Source organism: Eptesicus fuscus, chromosome 10 (genome assembly GCF_027574615.1).
Source record: "Eptesicus fuscus isolate TK198812 chromosome 10, DD_ASM_mEF_20220401, whole genome shotgun sequence".
Taxonomy (NCBI): Eukaryota; Metazoa; Chordata; class Mammalia; order Chiroptera; family Vespertilionidae; genus Eptesicus; species Eptesicus fuscus.
The window spans coordinates 86,508,342-86,529,666 of NC_072482.1; the positions used below are offsets into that span (position 1 = coordinate 86,508,342).

General features: G+C 41.0%; 1 protein-coding gene across 1 annotated transcript in view; it reads right to left on the reverse strand.

Annotated features, from left to right (window-relative positions):
* The window catches only part of SLC35F1 (solute carrier family 35 member F1), a 287,997-nt gene extending 279,918 nt beyond the window's left edge, over positions 1-8,079 (reverse strand). Inside the window, exon 1 of the mRNA XM_008138863.3 lies at positions 7,913-8,079. Within this exon, the coding sequence (XP_008137085.1) occupies positions 7,913-8,079 (167 nt within the window). The remainder of the gene's footprint in view (positions 1-7,912) is intronic.
* Between the last annotated feature and the right edge of the window lie 13,246 nt (positions 8,080-21,325).

Below are 21,325 nucleotides of genomic sequence, written 5' to 3' on the forward strand. Positions count from 1 at the left end.
ATGTTGTTTCAACGGCACGAAAAAAGTATTTTTTGCATCGAATTGTGACTGACGATGAAAAGTGGATTTATTTTGAGAATCCCAAATGCACAAAATCATGGGTTGATCCAGATCAACCATCAACATCAACTGCAAGGCCAAATCGCTTTGGAAAGAAGACAGTGCTCTGCGTTTGGTGGGATCAGGAAGGTGTGGTGTATTATGAGCTTCTAAAACCAGGTGAAACCGTTAATACTGATCGCTACCAACAACAAATAATCAATTTGAACCACGCTTTGATCATAAAATGACCAGAATGGACCAGAAGACACAGCAAAGTAATTTTGCTTCATGATAACGCACCATCACACACTTCAAAACCAGTTAAAGACACGTTAAAAGATCTTGCCTGGGAAGTATTAACCCACCCACTGTATTCACCAGACCTTGCTCCTTCAGATCACCACTTGTTCTGATCGATGGCACATTCACTTTCTGAGCAGCACTTCAAAACGTACAAAGAAGTGGAAAATTGGGTCTCTGAATCGTTTGCCTCAAAACAAGAAAAGTTCTATTGGGATGGTATCCACGAATTACCTGAAAGATGGAAGAAATGTGTAGATAGCAATGGCCATTACTTTGAATAAAGCACTTTTGATGTTTCTCTTGAAATTATCAGGTTTTCTTTGATTACAAAATCCACATTATTAATCGGTACACATGGTACATAATGGTACCATTACTCACCCAATTTCTCACATCCAAAAAAACTGGAATTTTTCTTTATTCTTTCCTTCAACAGCCTCATCAAATCACTCATCCAGCCCCTTGGGTTGCATCTCTCAATGCAAATCACTGCAAACCAATCATTTCTCTCCACCTCCATTACTCCCTCCAGTCCAAGCTTCCAACATCTTTCCTCCAGAAGCCACTTACCTGTCCTACAATCCATTCTCCAACAGCAACCAGGGTGCTCTTTTTAAAATACTAACCAGATTATTCCTCTGCTAAAACCTTCATTACTCCCTATTCCACTTGGAATAAAACCCAAGCTCCTCTCTTGACCTACAGGCCTAGCTTTGGATTATAGTAGAAAGTGCTATCCCTCAAGGTTTACCAAGAAGGGTCAGTGTGAGTGACTAGACAACTGGTGTGGCTTCACTTCTAGCTCTGGGAGGTGGGGGGAGCACAGAGTGGGGTCTATTCAGCAATTCAACGAACAATTATTGAGCAGGTAAGATGCACTATCTTGCTATTGTGGATACTGCAGGGAACAAGACATGAAGGCTGCCACTCTTATGGAGGCTACATTCTAGTTGGTGGCAGGCAATAAACAAATATATAAGGAAGATATTCAATTCTGCTAAATACTATACAGAGAATTAAAGTGGGGTGATGAGATAGAGAGGTAATGAGTGGTACTTGCTTATTTCGCTGAGCATATGCTCTCCAGGTCCATCCATGCTGTCGCAAAGGATAAGATTTCCTTCTTTTTTATGGCTGAGTGGTATTCCATTGTGTAAATGTAGCACAGCTTTTTTTATCCACTCATCTACTGATGAATATTTGGGCTGCTTCCAAATTTTGGCTATTGTAAATAGCATTGCAATGAACATAGGGGTGCATATATTCTTCCAAATTAGTGTTTCAGGTTTCTTTGGATATATCCCCAGAAGTGGAATCCCTGGGTCACAAGGAAGTTTCATTTTTAATTGCTTGAGATAACTCTATACTGCTTTCCACAGTGGCTACACCAATCTACATTCCTAGCAAATGTGCATAAGGGATCCCTTTTCTCCATTCTTGCCAACACTTGTTTGTTCATTTATTGTGGTTTTAATTTGAATTTCTCTGATGATTAGTGACATTAGGCATCTTTCATATGTCTATTGGTCAGCTGTATGTCCTCTTTGGAGAAGTATCTATGCAGATCTTTGCCCATTTTTTAATTGCATTGTTTGTTTGTTTTTGGTGTTGAGTTTTATAAGTCCTTTATAAATTTTGGATATTAACCCCTTATCAGATGTATCATTGGCGAATATATTTTCCCATTCGGTGGGTTGTTTTTTCATTTTGCTGATTGTTTCCTTTGCTGTGAAAAAATTTTTTAGTTTGATGTAGTCTAATTTGTTTACTTTTTCTTTTGTTTCCCTTGCCCAAGGAGATATACCAGAAAAAAAAAATGTTGCTATAAGAAATATCTGAGATTTTACTGCCTATGTTTTCTTCAAAGATTTTTATGGTTTTGAGTCTAACATTTAAGTCTTTAATCCATTTTGAGTTTATTCTTATATATGGTTTAAGAAAGTGGTCTAGTTTCATTTTTTGCACGTATCTTTCCAATATTCCCAACACCATTTATTGAATAGATTATCTTTACCCCATTGTATCTTTTCCCATCCTTTATCAACTATTAATTGACTATAAAGGCATGGGTTCTCTATTTCTGGGCTCTCTATTCTGTTCCATTGACAATGTCTGAAAAACAAAGCAATATCTGCACATTGATTTCATTGCAGCTTTATTCACAATAGTCAAGAAAGGGAAGCAATCTAAATGTCCATCAACAGATAAATGGATAAAGAAAATGTGGTATATACATAAACAGAATATTGTTTAGCCTTAAAAAAGAAATTCTGCACTTGTGAAAATGTGGATGAACCTTGGGGACGTTATGCTAAGTAAAATAAGCAAGTCACAGAAAGACAAACACTGCACAATTTCATTTATATGAGGGATCTAAAATAGCCAAACCCTCTGAGAAACAGAAAGTAGAATGGTGGTTGCCAGGTCCGGTGGGGAAAGGGAAAAGAGAAGTTGTTGTTCAATGACTGACTATAGAGTTCCAGTTTTGCAAGATGAAAAATTTCTAGAAATTTGTTACATAACAATGCATATAGTTAACACTGCTCTACTTTACACTTACAAGTGTGTAAGATAGTAAATTTTATGGGGTACTTATTTCCATGTGTCTATTGGAGTTTGACTTTCAAAGCATACTGATTTAGAAACATAATCAAGAATTAATGTCTTGCCCTGACTGGTTTGGCTCAGTGGATGGAGTGTCGGCCTGCGGACTGAAAGGTCCCAGGTTCGATTCCAGTCAAGGGCATGTACCTTGGTGGCGGGCACATCCCCAGTGGAGGGTGTGCAGGAGGCAGCTGATCGATGTTTCTCTTCTCATCGATGTTTCTAGCTCTCTATCCCTCTCCCTTCCTCTCTGTAAAAAAAAAATCAATAAAATATATTTTTTTAAAAAGAATTTATGTCTTTGAACAATATGCAGTGAATGCTCATTGGCCTGAACTTGAATGAGAAAGGTAAACTAAAACCTGGTAGTGGTACTTTCATATTCTGCATTCTACTTATATGGGAAATGACAAATAAATAGTAAATCAGGTCTTGCATTGGGCACCCAACTGAAATTCCTATATCATCTACATCTATAGCAAGGCAGAGTAAAAAATAGACTTCTATTATGGTGACCCTTAAGCACTGAAGGATCTTGAGTGTTTCAGTGCTTCAAGTAAAGGTAAAAAAGAAATACACTAAGATATGTCTATTTTATTACACATTAATATAATTACTTGGGCATGCATCATCTTTAATATAAACATTCATCTCTCCAAGCCTTGTGCATAAAAATGAAAATACTTGATGATGTTTTATTTTTATAATTTTGTCCTTGAGTTAAAAATAAATGCACCCTTCAGACATCCTTTGTTTACTACTGATCTTAGAAATGTCTGTTTTTAATCACACCATCCAGTTCCATTTGGCATATTTTGTATCAATTATGCTCATTACTACTTGATCTTCCCCTTTCGTTTTGACATCTGTTAAAAGGAGCAGCTTGAAGAAGAGCCTCACTGTCATTTTTTTTAACAAAAGCTTTCCCATTTGATAAAAAAAGGGATCATATAAATTATATGTCGTTATCAACGGTACCTAATAGTTAGTTCAGAACAGCCCAGTTCCCTGAAAGCAATTTTGCTGGTTCACCATGTTCTGTCCACCTTAATTAATGACTCAGAAAAGCGATATATACATATGGTAACTTCCTGCATAGACGTTGATTTTATGTAGGCTTGCTACCAACTCTCTTATGTAGTCTCCTTACTGCTCCTTGGTCTTCAATTTTTTTAAATTTCAGAAATTTGAAAATTGATCAAAATAAATCAAGATGTACGTTGGAAATAAATCAGTTAGTTCCAAATCAAATGAATAGATAACCCGGTTCCATTCTAATGATTAGACATCCCCACTACAAGACTCAAAAAGGCAGAAATCCTTTATAACGAGAGACATCCCAATGTATCTCTTAGTGGGAAGAAAGTGGGTCAAAACTAGAACCTCATAGTTATTTTTGTTAGTGTTGGAAAATAATATTCAAGTAGGAAAAGATAAATAAAACTATGCACATACAAAACCCAAAAGAAGCTGTCACATGTTTTCATAAACATTCATTAAGTAATCATTTTAGAGGAGAAAATATTTGGATACTATACAGATCAGTATCTGCTTCTGTATGTTTCTTAAAAATCTACAGGTATCAGCAGTTTCTGTGAGAGGGTCATCACCTGTTGCCCTTGAAGTATTTTCTTTTTTGTTATATCTTGCTCGTCCATGGCAGGATAATAAATACTGTTCTACACTAAGAAGTAAGTAAAGAAGAGTTTACCATAATGTGTTCCTTCTTCAAACCAATGCATTATCCTAAATCTATGGGAACTAAAGAAGTAACAATTGTCCCAGCGTTTAAATCATCTTGTATCTCTTGCATTTCACTGCCAAAACAATTTTGAATAGAATTGGGGGGGGGGGAGGAGAGAAGATGCCCAATTGTCATGTACAAAATGCAGCATTCCAAATTTACAAGCCTTTAAAGAGAGGGGAAATAAATGATGCAGGATAATGTGAGACAGATTTCATTAAGGTAACACTACACTTTCATTCTAAGCTTCTTGAGAACAAGCACTTTTAATTAATTATTAATCAGTACTTCTCTCTGTATCTGTTCCTAGGCAGACGTGATATAGCTAGCATATGTGTTTCCCTGTCTTCCTCTTAGTTGGCAGGAAGCTATTGCTATAGACTATGACAGGTGTTCACCAGGCTTGCATTGCTCGCAGTCTAACACTCCTTTTTAAGGAAAAAGGGAGGAGAAAAAGTGATCGTAAGCTTTTAGAATATGAACAAAGATGCTTATGGTTTGGCCACAAAGAGCCAGCCTCACAATCATTACTGATTTCCCCAACACACCTGGATGGTTCAAACCAAAAAGGAACCACACCTAACCACTGGCACAGAAGCTCCAAATTCACTCTCCCCCATACTCCTGAGCCCACTCACTCAGCAGCCACTACTAACTCTGTCTCCTGTTGAACGAATCATGGCCCAAAGGCCAAGCACATCAGCATGCCAACAAAATTATCCCATCAAGACTTTCACATTTATTCTGATTTTTTTCAGTCTCCTTCCCAAAGGTGCTCCTCCTCAAAAGAAATAGTGTCTTCGTATCCTTTAAGGATAAGAAAAGAGTGTTCACTCAATACAAAATATTATATTGAACACTCTGAAGAACTCTGAAAGACAATTAAATATTTTAGTGGGAGTCTAAAGACTCTAACCCTAAGGTTCCATGCACGGATGTACCTGTGATTAAATGTCATTGACCCAACCTTTCAGTCTAAGTTCCTCCTCTATAAATTAGGAATAGTAAGAATCATATCACAGACCACTGGAGGCTTAATAAAACACAAAGGTCTATCCATGATGCACCATGATTTAACTTAATTTGCTTATGATATTCCCCAGACCCAACTCAGACAACAGAAATCAGTTGAATAAATGAATTCGTGTCAAGCCTTATACATTCCCAAGCGCTTTCTTCGGTATAATCTCATCTAAGTCTCAAAACTATGTTAAGCGGGGTAAGAAAAGTATTATAAAACCCATTTTGCAAATGAAGCAACTGAGGTCCAAGCTGATGAACAGCTCTGCCCCAAGCCACATGGCTAGTGAGTGGTGGAGGAATGATGACGACCCAAGCCCCCTCACACCTACTTCAGTGATCTTGTCATTCTTCACTTTAAGCTTCATTAAATATCAAGAAATTGCCCTAGCTGGCTTGGCTCAGTGGATAGAGCATCAGCCTTCGGACTGAAGGGTCCCAGATTCGATTCCAGCCAAGGGCACATGCCTGGGATGCGGGCTCCATCCCCAGTAGGGGGCATGCAGGAGGCAGCCAATCAATGATTCTCTCTCATCATTGATGTCTCTATATCTCTCTCCCTCTCCGTTCCTCTCTGAAATCAACAAAGAAATATATTTTTAAAAGAAATAAGAAATAACCTGCACAGAATCAATAAGACATTATAAGCAAGCAAAGATAAATGAATTATTGCACATTTTCCCAGTTTGATGAGAGAAATGAATAATTAACATGTTCTGCTTAAAATTTTAAGCAACCAATGCCAAGACATTTACAATTTAAAAACGCACAGGTCATCAGAAAGAATAGGAAACCCACATAATATGTACGGAGCCAGCATCTTCTTGACTTACTCTGCTCATTAGCTTTTTAAGTGTACTATTTGGGAGGGCGTCATTCTAAGCTACAAACCAAAGTTAAGTGAAGGCTTGCCTTTCTAGTACCAAGCCATGTCACACTTCAGAGTGAATGTCTTCTTGTTTGCTAATAAACAGAAACATACAGAAGCCCCCCACAAGGAAGCTAATATGCATGTTAAGTCTTCACAGGGGACTCTTGAATGGTTTGGATTTGATATAACTAAATTAAACCAAAGGGGTTTTTCAAGCTTCTATTTCTGTACCTATTTTGTGCTCCCTCTAGAGCTTTTAGCCTCAAAGAGCTCAATGTCAGTTTCTTGGAGACTCTCAAGTACCCGAACCAGTGCCGCACAGAAACCTGTAAGAACAGAACCACCTTAAGCGTTACCCCTCCAGGTGCATGGAAACGCACACACGCACCCAAATAAACACACACACACACACACCACCCATTCTCTACACGATTTTTAAGTGTCCGTTCTCCCACCATTGCAAGTTCCTTCCGTAGAAAAAAAAGTCCCTGTCACATCCCAGTCGAGTTAGGGGCGCCAAGAGGGGGCCCCCTTCTTCCCATCCACCAGGTCCTCCCGCTAACACGCCTCATCCTCGGTCCAGGTCCTGCGCAGATTCCGGCACTGCGAGTGCGGGCGCCAGCGTTCGCCTCTGGCTTCCGCCTCCTTCGCACACCCCTTCCCGCAACATTTCTGCACTTTGCGTGGGTCTGACCCAGGCCTCCCTCCCCGGCTACCAGCCAGCCAGAGCGGCCGCGGCAACTGAAGTGTCGGGCCGAAGTGGGTCCTCCACCGGCCCGCCCGGACCGTCGCTGCCACCCCATCCCTGGCAAAGCTGGGGGGGGAGAGGGGGGTCAGACACAGCCGGGCGGGGCTGGCGACAGCTGGAGGCCGCGACTTGCACGCCATTCGGGAGCCCCACGCCTTCCCGCCTCCGCCCCGGCCACCCCCGGGGTCCCCTCCGGCCCTTGAGCGTCAAGCTGGGGCAGGAGTGGGAAAGGGAAGAGAGGCAGCACGCGCGTGTGCGGGGGTGCGCGGGGGGCGCGCGGCGGGGGGGACACACAGCACTAGGCAGGCCAACCCCGCCCCTCCCCGAACTCCCAGGACAGGCGGGCAGCGGGGGCTCCCCGGCTCGGCTCGCTCTGGGGTCTGGGACAAAGCTGCGCGGCCTCTCGGCGAGTGCGGGGGGGGGGCCCCTCTGTTCTCATCTGTCTCCCCAGCCACGACTCTGCCTCGGTCCCCAAGGGCCTCCGCGGTCCGCCCTGGGGGGCAGAGGGGACCCCGGGTCGGGCAGAGGGGGCCCCCCGGGTCCGCGCCCGCAGCCCTGCCCCGCGCCCGCCACTGCTCACCTGTTCAGCACTTTGCGGATCCGCTGGCGCACGCCGGCCCGGGAGGAGGCGGACAGGCTGCCGCCGCTGCCCTCCGCCGGCAGGTTCTCGATGGTGGTCACCACATGGTTCGGCAGGGCTGGCAGCGGCGGCTGCAGCGGCTGCGGCGCCGGCTCCGGGGGGATCATCGCGGCGGCGGCTCCGGCGGCAGCGGCGGCGGCGGCGATCAGAACGCGGCCGGGCACATCGCGCGCCGGCTCCAGGCGGGGAAGGCGCGGAGGACCCGGCGGGTGGCGGCGGGGGAGGCGGTCCTGCCGGGGAAGGAGCGCGGAGGGGAGGCACCCCCGGCGACGGCCGCGGCGCTGCCACCGCCCAGCCCGCCGCCGCTCACTCCTTCCCGGTCCCCGGGCGCGCCCTCGCTCCGCCGCCGCCCGCCCCGGCTCTTCCCGAGACGCTCCCCAAGTCCTGGCACGCCCCGCCAAGTGGCCGTGGAAGGTGTCGCGCGGGGACGCAGAGCGGTCCCTGGTCTCGGAAGACTCCCGGGGAGAGACGGGCTGGGGCTCCGGCTTCGCCCCCTCGCCCAGTGCCCGGGTCTCCTCGGGGCGAGCGTCTCCGGCGCCTGTCCCCGCTCGCCTCGCCGGGAAAGCCGCGGTCTCGTGGCTCGCGGAGTGAGAGCCCGAGAGTGAACCCCGGAGCCGGGAGGGGCGCCGCAGCGGCAGCGGGGAGAGGGGGGCCGGGGCGGGGGACACGCGCGTCCTGTTCTCGCCAGAGGGCGCTCCGAGGTGCCTCGGCACCGCTCACTCCGAATGGCCTTTCCTCCCCGGATTCAGCTGACGTGCCTTATTGTTCACAAACTACCTCAGGAGTCGCTCCTGCAGACGCCTTCCCTGACCCTGTGGCCCCAATGGATGGCCCCATAGTGCAGTCACTGCACTCCCTGTGAACCCCAACAGCATCAGGGTTCCAGGCTGTAAGCTCCGTGCGCTACGGCACCTTGTCTCATTCAACTTCTATCCCATCACTTAGTCTAGTGTCTGGCATGTAATAAGCATTTGTCAAATGACTGACTGACAATGAAGAAATGGACTTGGAAATTTGTCCTACATAGTCTCAAAAAATCAAATAATGTTAAAAAATATATAGGTAGATAGCCCAGCCAGCATGGCTCAGTGGTTGAATATCGACCTATAAACCAGGAAGGAGGTCAGGGCATATGCCTAGGTTGTGAGCTTAAATCCCCAGTGTGGGGTGTGCAGGAGGCAGCCAATCAGTGATTCTCTTTCATCATTGGTGCCTCTCTCTCTATCTATCTCTTTTCCTCTCTCTCTTCCTCTCTGAAATATATATATATTACATAGATGGGACAAAGCCCTACCTACTACACAGCCTTCATTTAAAGTTAGAGGGGGAAAGCTGATATATTAGGAAATCTCTACTGAACAAAATATATTGCCTACCCAAGCTAGAAAACACTTTAAGAAAAGGTCAAGAGCTTCTAGAAAGTAATGCAGTTAACATTTTATCCAAACAGAAATTGTTCCTATAAATCTTGACTATCTTGTATATTTTTAGCGTCCTAGGCATAAGTAAATGACTCATTCACATAAGGAGGCTTATAGAAAGTTGATTATATTCAGATATTCTTTGTCCATATCTTATCTGAGCTTGAGAACAAAGAGCTATGCAATGTTATATTTGTAATTCAGCTAACCAGACAAAATAAAAAGGTGATTTAAGCAATTACTTGGTGAAAGAAATCAATATAGACCAGGTTCAAAATTGAACCAAAAAAAAAAATCTCTTTTTTATTCAGTGAGGCAGAGTATTTTTTAATAATGCATGATTTGAATATAAAATTCTGTATGAAAACTATTTGATAGCAAGGACATGAGTTATTTTTTAAAATTGTTTCGCTTTCGCTTTGGAAAGCTTTGCAGTTTTTTCCTCACAAATTTAAAATATTTACGTGTTTCCTCTTAGCTAATACTACATGGAACTTGCCGTTCTGAGCATTTGCTGGCCCTGTATGGCCAAAGGCTGCCTGCAAATATGATGAATGTAAGAGAAGGGGGCGTGTGTGGCTCAAATTGACTTCACATAATTAAGTTTAACTTAAAAATCGAGTTTGTCCCTTAACAAATATTTCATAAACACATACTATGTGCTGGACACTGTAATTAACTCTATGGTGCAAAGATAATAAAGACAGTGTCTCTACTTTGAAGAGATTCTCAATTCCAGAAAGCAAAACAGACCCGCATGCAACCAAATAAACTATCAAGGGTTAAGTGCTACACTGGAAGAATGAGTAACCTACAACGAGGATAAGAAGGTAGGTGAAGTTCACTTTACGAAAGAGCTGAAGAAGAGTGGCATGGATGCCTTCTGTGAGGATTTGATCTGGTGTTGGTGTCTGTGTAGAATTCCTCCTGGTGGAGAATGAGTGGTCCAGAGCAGAAGGGAGTCCTGGCAGAAGCAGCCAAATAAACACAGGCCGGATGGAGAAGTGTGCACAGCGGGTTTGCAGGTGATGCGAATAAGCTGAAGCTGAGAGAACGTGTGGGGAGTGGCATGAAATGGAGCTGATGCAAAAAGTTTAGTTAACAGCCACGTTTCCCAGAGTTCAGCCATTTTTAAATAAATTAATAAGTTTTGCCATATCTGCATACCACCTGTACTACTATTTACTTAATATTGTTTTAAATGAGCCCCTAAAATGCAAAGGTCTACTTTAGCTTCACGCTATGCAATAATAATCCATAAAATTATACATTTGAGGTGCTAACCACATTTTCCCAATAGTCATTAAAATAAAAATAAGTAATAAAATTATGTAAATGCTTCGTACTCTACCACCTAAAATTATCTCTCGTGCCACCAGGGGCACATGCTCTACACTTTGGGAAACACTGCTTTGCATTAATAAGTAACAGGGAAAGAAACAGCTTTTACAAACTCTTATTTTTATTTTTCAAATATGGGGGGGGGGGGAATGAGGAAAACATTGCTTCTATGAAAAGATTTTCCAATAAAGCAGTTTTAAGTTTTCTGCTAGAAGCAAGCAGGTAATTGTTGAATAACAAGTGATAAGAGAGAAAATTAATTGAGTGAGATGAGAGCAGGAAGGAATGACATGATTGTAAAGGAACACGCTCTGTTGAGACAAGAACTCAGTAGAAACAGTCCGATGTGTGACCTGAAATTGATCAATTCCCTTTTGTCCAATATGGTAGCTACTAGCTACATGAGGCTATTGAAATGTAGCTACAAGTTAATTCAAGTTAAATAAAATTGCATTTCAATTCCTCAGGCACACTGGCCACACTTCAAATGCTTAATAGCCACATGTGGCTAGTGATTACTCTGTTGGACAGACCAGATATAGGACATATCCACTAACCCCAGGGCCTCAAGGAGTAGACTCCTAAAATCCAACTGAAAACACAGAACTGGGTACATTTCCCTCAGCAGGGCTATTAGAGGACAAGGCCTCCATTAGTAAGGGAAACATGGCTTTTTATGATCAGGAATAAGGCTACTGTTCTGATAGAAGCTTTTGATGCCTAATTTGAGTGGAATCAATAATGAGGAGATGTAAAATGCTAACTAATCAGAGAAATTCCTAATTCCCTTATGCTGCTGCTCAAATTCCCTGGTGTGGCTTCTTCAGAATAAAGAGAGCAAAAAGAAGAAAACTTAGCACTCTAAGCTAAAGTTCCAGCTATTGACAAAGTTCTATGCTTCTAGAACTCTAGGTCTCTATTGAATGACAACTATGTCCCCACCCAGGCTATCTCCCCAGCAGACAGATACCCTGCTCTTCCTCTTATTTTAGGAATTCCTCCCATACATATAAATCTTCTGGCTTTCCTTTTCCGCTCCCAGAATGTAAATTTATGTAGTTCATATTGTTCTATTTGCTATGACTGTAAAATTCATTTCTTCTGGCCCGAGTTTTTCTGTTAGTAAAAATGAAATAATGTAGTTGTAGTAAAGACTAAATTAAATCAGATGGCACATAGGAGGCGCTTACTACAAACATAGAAAATACCAAAAAATACATGTAATACCTATAGTAAGTCCTTCTCCATTCACACTATGGTTTTCCAGTGGCTTACAGAACTGAGATTTCGTGTCCCAATCTGTGAGCCTGCCACTTGACACAGCACAACTTCAGCCTTAATGGTAATCAACCAACGACCATCAAGGATCTCCTCTGTGCAGGACACCAGAGTGTGTAAGTGGTCCGTAGACTTCTTCCAAAGTATAGGGAGTAACTCCCACATTCAAAGAACTTAGAAGTACTTCAAGAACAGTCATTAGTGAGGAAAGTGGAAGTTGAGACTGCCATCAATAAGGCTTCAGACAAACTCTGAAAGTCATGCCAAGGCCACCACCATTATTGGAAAATAATGGCCCAACAGAGAACAGAGGACCTCAAGGAAGGTGGAATATTTTGAAAACTTACCACTGAGCCTTTTAATACCTTCTTGGAGGCTGGAAGGATTTGTAATGGAATTAGGGGGTTTAGAGTCCCAATACTGTAATGGTAAAGGCTCAAAGCTTGAAAGTGTGCCTCCAAATTAGAGAATCACATCATTGAAACACGACGCCTATGAATGCCAGTACGTACTAGTTTGATTCATACCTGCGTGTATATGCCACATTTAGATAAAAACCCTGAAAAATACTCAAAGTATATCATGTATATAAATAATCATTAGACCTTTTAAATTTAAGTTCCATCATGATCTCTTCAATTTCCACTAAAATATTTCCCCCAGAAACACACAAAAAAAGATGTACATATTTCCAAAGCTTCAACTTAAAAATGATACTAGGTTGATCTGCAGAATTTTAAAGGAATTTCTTCCGAGTGTACAACAGATAAAACTAACTACATGGAGAATTCACATAATAATAGGGAGTGTGACGGCTTTACTGCCCCCCACTGTTTAATCAGTGGGTCAGAAACACTTCAATCAGAAAGCTGGGCAACTTGCCATGTGCCTGGTGCTTCCTGAGAAGCCAGAGTCCCTCCTCCACCCCAGTCCCCCTCGGGAGCTCTCTTCTTACTGTCACCCAGAGATGGCCACTTCCAGAACACGGGCATGAAAAGGGAAGGGGTGAAATATGTGGAGGTGTGGTCCCCAGAAAGTGGTTAGGTAAGGGTGGCGGGAAGAGCTCATGACAGCATTCATGGGGACTGAAAGTCTTGTGTGTGTTATTCCCTCGGAATATTAGAAAGGCAGGAAGCAGGGTTAGGAGAAGATCTCATTTCAGTTCAACAGAGCTGTACTAGAAGGAAGTCCGCTAAACATCTCAAATGGGGCTCTGAATTATTACCATCCAACTGCATTTCCGAGAAGGGCTTTTAACTAGTATCCAAGGGCACATTGAGATAAGGATAACTAACAAACTCTGTCTGTTGGCAAATACTGGGTTTGGATTAAATTCACCTTCTCATAAAATAAGATACATTTTTAAAGGAATTAAATTCTATATCAGTTATGATTATAAAATGCAAGCACCCAAAACCAAATCTAATTATCTTAAGAAAAAAAAAAAGAGATTTACTGCAAGAATAGAAGGAGAGGATGGGGCCTTTTCATTCATTAGTTCATTTGTTCATTCAACAAGTCTTTATTAAACCACTAGTATGTGGCAGACACAGCATATAAATAAAATGATTGGCTTACAGTTTATAAAAGCCTTTTTATAGGACACATTTAGCCACCAGCTGACTCTATTCTCCCCAGTGTATTCTGTAGAAGCTGCTGACCCAAGTGTTGTTTGTTTATGACCTTGACATAATAGATGGCTGGTGTGGCTCAGTGATTGAGCGTCGACCTATGAACCAGGAGGTCATGGTTCCATTCCCAGTCAGGGCACTTGCTGGCTCGATCCCCAGTGTGAGGTGTGCAGGGGGCAGCCAATCAATGACTCTCTTCATTGGTATTTCTGTTTCTCTCTCCCCCTCTCTTCCTCTCTGAAATCAATAAGAATATATATTTTTAAAAATAGATAGGCTTGTGAGCTTTTTAATTTAAAAATATCAAGACTAATTTACTAAAGTGTATTCTAAAGGGATATTTATGCTTTTGTAGTTTTTTAGCTATCTATATTTTTAAACATCCTACAATTTAATGCCTAAGTTTCTCCTGAAAATAGCAAACAAAATTGCATATTTATTAAAAGTATATATATATATGTAATATATATACTATATAATATAGGATATTATATATAATAGTGCATAATTGTATGTTCCACTATATATATGACCATACATATAGGTGTATATGTATACTATACTATTTATATATACATTAGTAGACTATTCTAGACATACACATACATATATGCATGTGTGTATATATGTGTGTGTGTATATTGCTTTTTTTTTTAATATTTCTAGATAGACTTGCCCACACTTTAAAAAAAAACGCTGCTGAGTAAGATGATGGATCTTGAGCAAGATAATTCTGTGAGTATGGCACAGTTTTTGAAAGGTAGATTCACACGGCAGAGATTAAAACAAGAGGGTGTGCTAATGGAGCATCTCAGACTTAAAAGTTAGCAAGATCATAAACTTCAGTGCTTCCCCTCCCCCTTGAACATAGAGAAAATCATGTTTAGTATAAAGTTTTAAATGTTTTCCTGTTTCCAATTCATTCCTTCTGGTTATGCCAAAAATCTCAGTGGAATCAGATAAAAGCGTGGTGGAATTGTGGAATGCTGAGACGCAGTCAAGCTGGTTCCCATGGGAGGGAACAACGTTCCCATGGGAGGGAACAACGTTCCCTGAAAGGGGCTGCTCCCAGGAATGCCCGAATGAGACTAGAAGCAAGGTTGCCGAAACCGGTTTGGCTCAGTGGATAGAGCATCGGCCTGTGGACTCAAGGGTCCCAGGTTTGATTCCGGTCAAAGGGCATGTACCTTGGTTGTGGGCACATCCCAGTAGGGGGTGTGCAAGAGGCAGCTGATCGATGCTTCTCTCTCATTGATGTTTCTAACTCTCTATCCCTCTCTCTTCCTCTCTGTAAAAAATCAATAAAATATATTTTTTTAAAAAGAGGAAAAAAAAGGTGACTAGTGGACCACGGTGGAACTGAGAGCAACAGGAACTACATATGACACAGGGGAGCAACTATGGGATTCCGAACGCAGGAAGGACTTAGGCAACATGCCTCCTTTCTCAGTACACACTAGCCCCAGGGTTTTTCTCCCCGGGCACTTTTATAAGGCTGTCCTCCTCTCTTAGGATTAAGCACAGCTGCTACTGCCGGCTAAATACTGATCACTGAGCATCAATCTACTTCAGACATCTCGCTCCCAGCCACCACTTACTTCACAAAAGATTTCTGTAAAATAACTTTCTTCCCTGTGGGGTTTCACCAGAGCCAAAGCATGTGATCATATTGTCAGAGTGTCAGCGACACCATTGTTTACTCGTCAAGTGTGCCTGGAGAACATCATCCGCCGAAGACAAATGGCCTAGCCAAGGGACAGTGGGAGGACCAGCTGAGTTAGAGCAGTCCAGTTCAGTGTGGAGGAAGCTGCTGTTTTTGTTCCTAAAGAGAAGATAGGATTCCATTCGGGGAGGGCATTCTAATGGCTAAAGTGTCACCACTTGAAAAATAATTGGGATATTTTTTTTTAAAGACGGAAAAGTCAAATCTTTTCTAACGGATTTTTATCCAAGAACTAAATGCCTGTTGGTGGACAGGATAAAAGAGCGTAATCAGATGTTGGCTGTGGTACCTAATGATTCATTATGGAGGTGCTCTTCTGAGTGCCCCGCAGAATTGGTACGGGTGGGCATGTTTAGTGGTCGGGAGATGGAGAGGATGAACAGAAAGTGAAAAGAAGTTTAGATTCCCCAATTATTTAACGGTTTCATCTTATTGAAGACCCGCACACACCACATCTTTTTCTCAGTACCAGGAGTAGAAAATTCTGCTTTGGAAGCTTCCAGAATGAAATGAGTAAGAGAGACAGGTAGACCTTTACTGCTACAGAACCACCACTCGATTATGTTAGGCTAGTTTTCTGTTTCTTCAGAAATAGTGATGAAAAAAATGTTCCCACTGTTCTCTTGAAAAGGCTTTTTGTTCGGTGAAGCCTATCGGGAATTGTAGGATAAATCAAAGGGTCAGATGGTTACCTCTTTCTCTGGAGAAAATACATGTGTGGGGAGAACCAAAAGAAGGCCTGGGTAAAAAAAAAAGAACAATGAAAATACTTTGCTCCTTTATTTTGAAGAACATTACAGTTTGCGTCTGCAGAAAAGCATCAAGGCAGGTGCCGTGGGAGGCTCTGGGTAGAGCGCGTAGACTCCACGGTGTGCGCCCAGCTGCCGCTGACTTGGCAATGCCTCCTGTCCCACACACAGACCAACTGAAGGGAAAAACCCCCGAGAAAGCGATGTGTTCACAACAAGGCTGCTGTGGGAATGGCCGCTGTTTTCTAATCAACTACTCTAATAGTTTCTGAAGGCAAGAGACAAGAGGCTCAAAAAGGAAACGTGTGCACTGTTAAAACAGAGTGGTTGCACAGCATAGGGGTTTCATCTTTCGGTAAAGATGCAAACAAAAGAACTGATGCGTTCCTACGGGCATGAAAGCAGAGATGAAGCCTCTCTCCTGACAGTGTTCAGGCCCTAAAGAATCTGAACCACTGGGATGCCATGATGCTCCAGAGAGGTGACTTAAGACATTCATTCATCAAATGCTCACACAGCTCTTGGGCCTCCGAATTAGGTCTCACTGATTACTAGATAAGTATCTTTGGAGCAACTAACATAAATTAAGACTTCGTTTCATTTACATCTCTTTCTCTTTTCATAGAAAAGAATAAAAGGCTTGTAGTCAATGACAGCCAATAAATTTGGACTTCCATAATTTACATAAGTCTCTCTCTTCCATAATTACATAAGTTTTTTTTTCTAGAATGAGAACATCATGGCCAATAGCAATTTCTATTAACATTTGCCAAACTGTGTGGATGAGTAAAAAATTTAATACTGTATAAATATTGACACTCAATGAACTCTTTCATCTTCAGCTAATATTAATCAGACTTTGATGTTTAGTTATAACAAATGGCCATGAATAAAAAATCTCCTTGTTGTACATTGCATATTGGATCTTAGCATAAATCAACTGAAATGCAGCTTCACTGGCTGCATTTTAATAAATACTTTAAAGGGTTTAATAATGTTCCATGACATATACAGGTATGCTTTTAATTTAAGATATTTACTTTAGAGGATTCCACAAATAGACATCAAAGCTTCATTACACTTGATGTGTGCTTTTAAAAAAAAGTTGGAGAGTTTGCACTTAAAAAGTAACTTTTGTGGTTTACCCAAGCATAACTGATCCTTGAATTTTAATGAGCATTATACATCATTATTGTGGATGTTAGAGTTAAGGAAAGAAATCTAGTTAAGGGATTCCCACATGCCATGGTGAATCACTGAGAGTACTTTTTTAATAGGGTCATTTCTTCTGCTTAAAAGTAATATATGGGTCACATGTTATATGTGATATCCACCTGACATCAGGGGAAAGTTTGGTCACAAGTCAGGACGGGATTTGATTGCTTGGTTGTTTTGTCTTTTAATTTTTTCTCGGCAAAAATTGCAAGTAAACATCCATGTTTAACTTATTTATATTATGAAATTTATCCTATCAATAAAGGGCTTTAATTTTGAGAATATTTGGTTATATAAACATTTTCTCAGTATGTTCTCAGATGAGTTTGCCTATGCCTAATATTTGAATTCTGTATGAATTCAGCAATTTCAGAAGTATTTGTATTGACCAAGTACTATTCTGTTCCAAAATAAGGCCTTCAAGTGAAGTATAGTTCAGATTGTCCCAACATGAAGGGTCACAAGAACAACAAGTATAAACCAGTACTGTCGAAACAAACCAGAATGCATGGCGTGTGTGGCCAACCTAACAAGCACAGAAGGCTGTTGATAGTAACGAGGCCGATAATGATGTGCTTAGAGGAACATGTGCCCAGCGTATTTCAGCATTTGGCATTTGTGGCTAACCCCCATGTCTGTGAAGCGGCTGTTTATTTATATTCATCCTGTCTCACACTCCTTAGGATTAGCCTTAGTTCAGGAAAGTTTTCTGCCTGATATAACAAAATGCTCTCCTCGATCACCGGCCCAAGAGACTGTTTCTGTTACTTATTTATTTTGGGGTAAATGCTTTGTCACCAGCGGTCCATTTCATTTGCTAGAGCAACTTGTAAATATAACACCATCTGAGAACGTCAAGCCTTTTCTGCTTCTGTTTACTGCAATTCATCTATTTCTAGCAATCTATCTGTAATCCCCAGCTTCCCAGTCCATTTCTTCAGCAGCCCTTTGCGATGGTGTTGATGAAGAACTGAGACTTTGAGCTAGCGGTTGCCCAAGACTTCTGGCTGCCAGCACTTGGAAAAGATGAATCCAAGCCTTTGCAGAGCCTTTGTGCTGCCTCACAAAAGGAGCATTCTCCATCTTCCGTATTGCTGCGTGGCCAGAAACTTTTCTCAGATGGTCTTTACAATCAAAAAAATAAAATACAATAGCAAAGTGATGGGGTTACACTCCTATCGAGCAGCATAATAATCACTTAAACCTTACATAATAATTTAACATACTCAGCTCGGGTCTTTATACTTAAATGGGCTATAGATTCATAAATGTCTACTCAGCCATAGTTTGGATTCCTTTTATAAAATGTTATCATTTCACCACAATGTCTCAGTTTCCTATCTTGTAAAATGAGACTTCAACTATATTATTATTCTCTAAGTGTAATAAAGCATTGAGGCAATCATTCAGGGGGAAGTTCTAACCAAGAAAACACATTCAAATGTCAACTACCATAAACATTAGAAATGCAGGTCAGAATCAAAATGCATTTCCTTTTAATTCCTGGAATTTCCAAATAATCGTCTCTTCCTCTTTTGCTTTGGAGAAGGGTTTTCAGATCACCAGCAGCAAATACAAGGCTGGGTGAGAGTTTCGAGCCTTACAGTTCAGAGCCTGCTATTGTTCATGGGCTTTGCAATTTCCTTCACCATGGAACAAAGGGCAGATGCATAGAATTGGCAGAGTTCTAACCCAAAGGCACCGTCAGCATCACGCAGGCAGGAAAAACCATATCCAAATGCAGCAGACAACTCAGCTCATCCTTATTCAATGTGTATTATAGGCCCCGTATTCTGCCAAGTACTTTACATATATTATCTCTGACTATAGCTGCAATAGTATTATGAATAGGCATTATTGTTATCTCTATTTTGAAGATTAAGAACTTCAGTCTAGAAAACTTGAGAAAGTGGCTCAAGGATACACTGTTAATAAGGAGGAAAGCCAGGATAAAGCCAGCATGAGACCGAGAAACGATTTTACTCTATACTCCTTTGTACCCACAATACTAAACATCTACAATAGGAACAAATGTAAATAATGTGCTTTGAAAGAAATGGTAAATAACATGAATATGCTGAGAAAAGACTCTAAGTAATATTCTAGTCAGGAAACACAATGATCTAGGCAGCATAAATCCATGGATATATGCATAAAGAATATACCACAGCCAAGGATGGGTTTATTGCAGAAATGCAATTTATGGCAAAACTGACATATACATGAACTAGCTCTTTGACAGTTGAAAATTGTTCATAACTTCTTCTCCTTTTTAAGTCTGTATTTTAATTCTACTTTCTCCACACGATTTTATCCTAAGGTAAAATACTTCATGCTTCATAGTATTTTATTCATCTTCCAATCTTACTTCTTAGCAATGCACACACATATGTATATGCATTTGAATATTGTTCATTTTATGTGACTATTAGATTCTAAATCAGGGGTTAGCAAACAGATTCTGTTAAGGGGCCAGATAAGCAAATATTTTAGGCTTGAAGCCATTTGATCTTAGTCCCAACTACTCAACTCTGTGTTTATAGCATGAAGGCAGCCATAGATAATACATAAACAATTGGAGATGGCTGTGGCCCAGTAACACTTCATTTACTAGTACAACAGGTGCCATGGGCTACAGTTTGCTGATCCTTTCTGTAAATGATTTAAAAGTATATATTTTTGCTAGAATAAGACAATGTTTAGAGTCAAATCCACTTTCACTTTTCATTTTCATGAATGTTAGCACTGAATAATTTTTGCACATAGGTAAGTATATGGGAATAGAAATAATTTTATTAGAGTAATATCACCCAGTTTTTCTGGTGATTAAAATAGCCCAAGAAGTTAGAAAAAAACAGCATATTAAACCTAAAGAAAATGGAAGAGAATAGCGATAAGAGTAGACATTAATGAAATAGAGAAAGAAATATACAGTAGAGAAAATTATTGGTACCAATCATCTAAAAATGCAATACTTTATCAGATAACAATGTGATTAAGTCCTCTTTCAATATGATTGAACACAAACCATGAAAGGTACAAAGAAATTGTTATCTAGTCAGTAAAGTCATTTACTTTCTTTAACTCCAACACGAATATCTAGAGATATCCCTCTATTTGGCATTGTGGAGGTTCTTAATACCACAGGGCAATGCACCATAGTAAGATTATGAGAGAACTGGAAGTAAATCTTTCTTTAGTAAAACGAAGAATGGAGATTAAGAAGAAGGAGGTAGGAGAGGACAATCGGCCCTCTATCACAGGGACTTTCTTACTCATACTTTCGCGGACAGTTTTATTTTGGCACATAATACCCAAAGAATGTGAGGAACACAATCAGATGTACTCAGAGTTTTCCATGCCTGCATATCTCCTGGGTTTTTCTACTCTCAGGGGCACACAGCGTCCAGTTTGTTCCAAGTAAATTGATTCTTTCTTTTTCAGGATCCAAATCCCTTTAAGAAACGGATGGAAGCTCTGGACTATCTCCCACAGAATATTTCATATATAATAGTACATATACTCAAAAATTTGCATACAATTTTAAGGAATTCAAGGGCCACCCTGAATTCTATGCGAGGATGATCAATTAAGGAACCATGGCCCAGATCCAACACCCTCATTTGAAGGTGAGGGATTAAGTGACTAGAAATAGTAAGATAGAGTAGCTGGTAGAATATATGAAGAGTCCCTGGCCCAGAGACTAGTTTAAAAAAAAATTCTTTCCTCTTCCCCTTCAGAATCAGAATGGAAATTTGGGTCTCCTGAATTTCTATTATATGACAGGTATTTTTAAAATAAGATAGTTTATTTAATTTATCTTAGCAAACCAAATGCCTGTATTTGTAACCACATCTTTAATTTGTCACTCTAGCATAATATTTCATAAATCTGTTTCTTTGAGTCCTAACTTTTGAAACTTTCATCCTCACAGAAAATTCTTGATGTTGTGCTTGCAACAAATGTTTGTTGAGTCAGAAAAAAAAATTTTATTT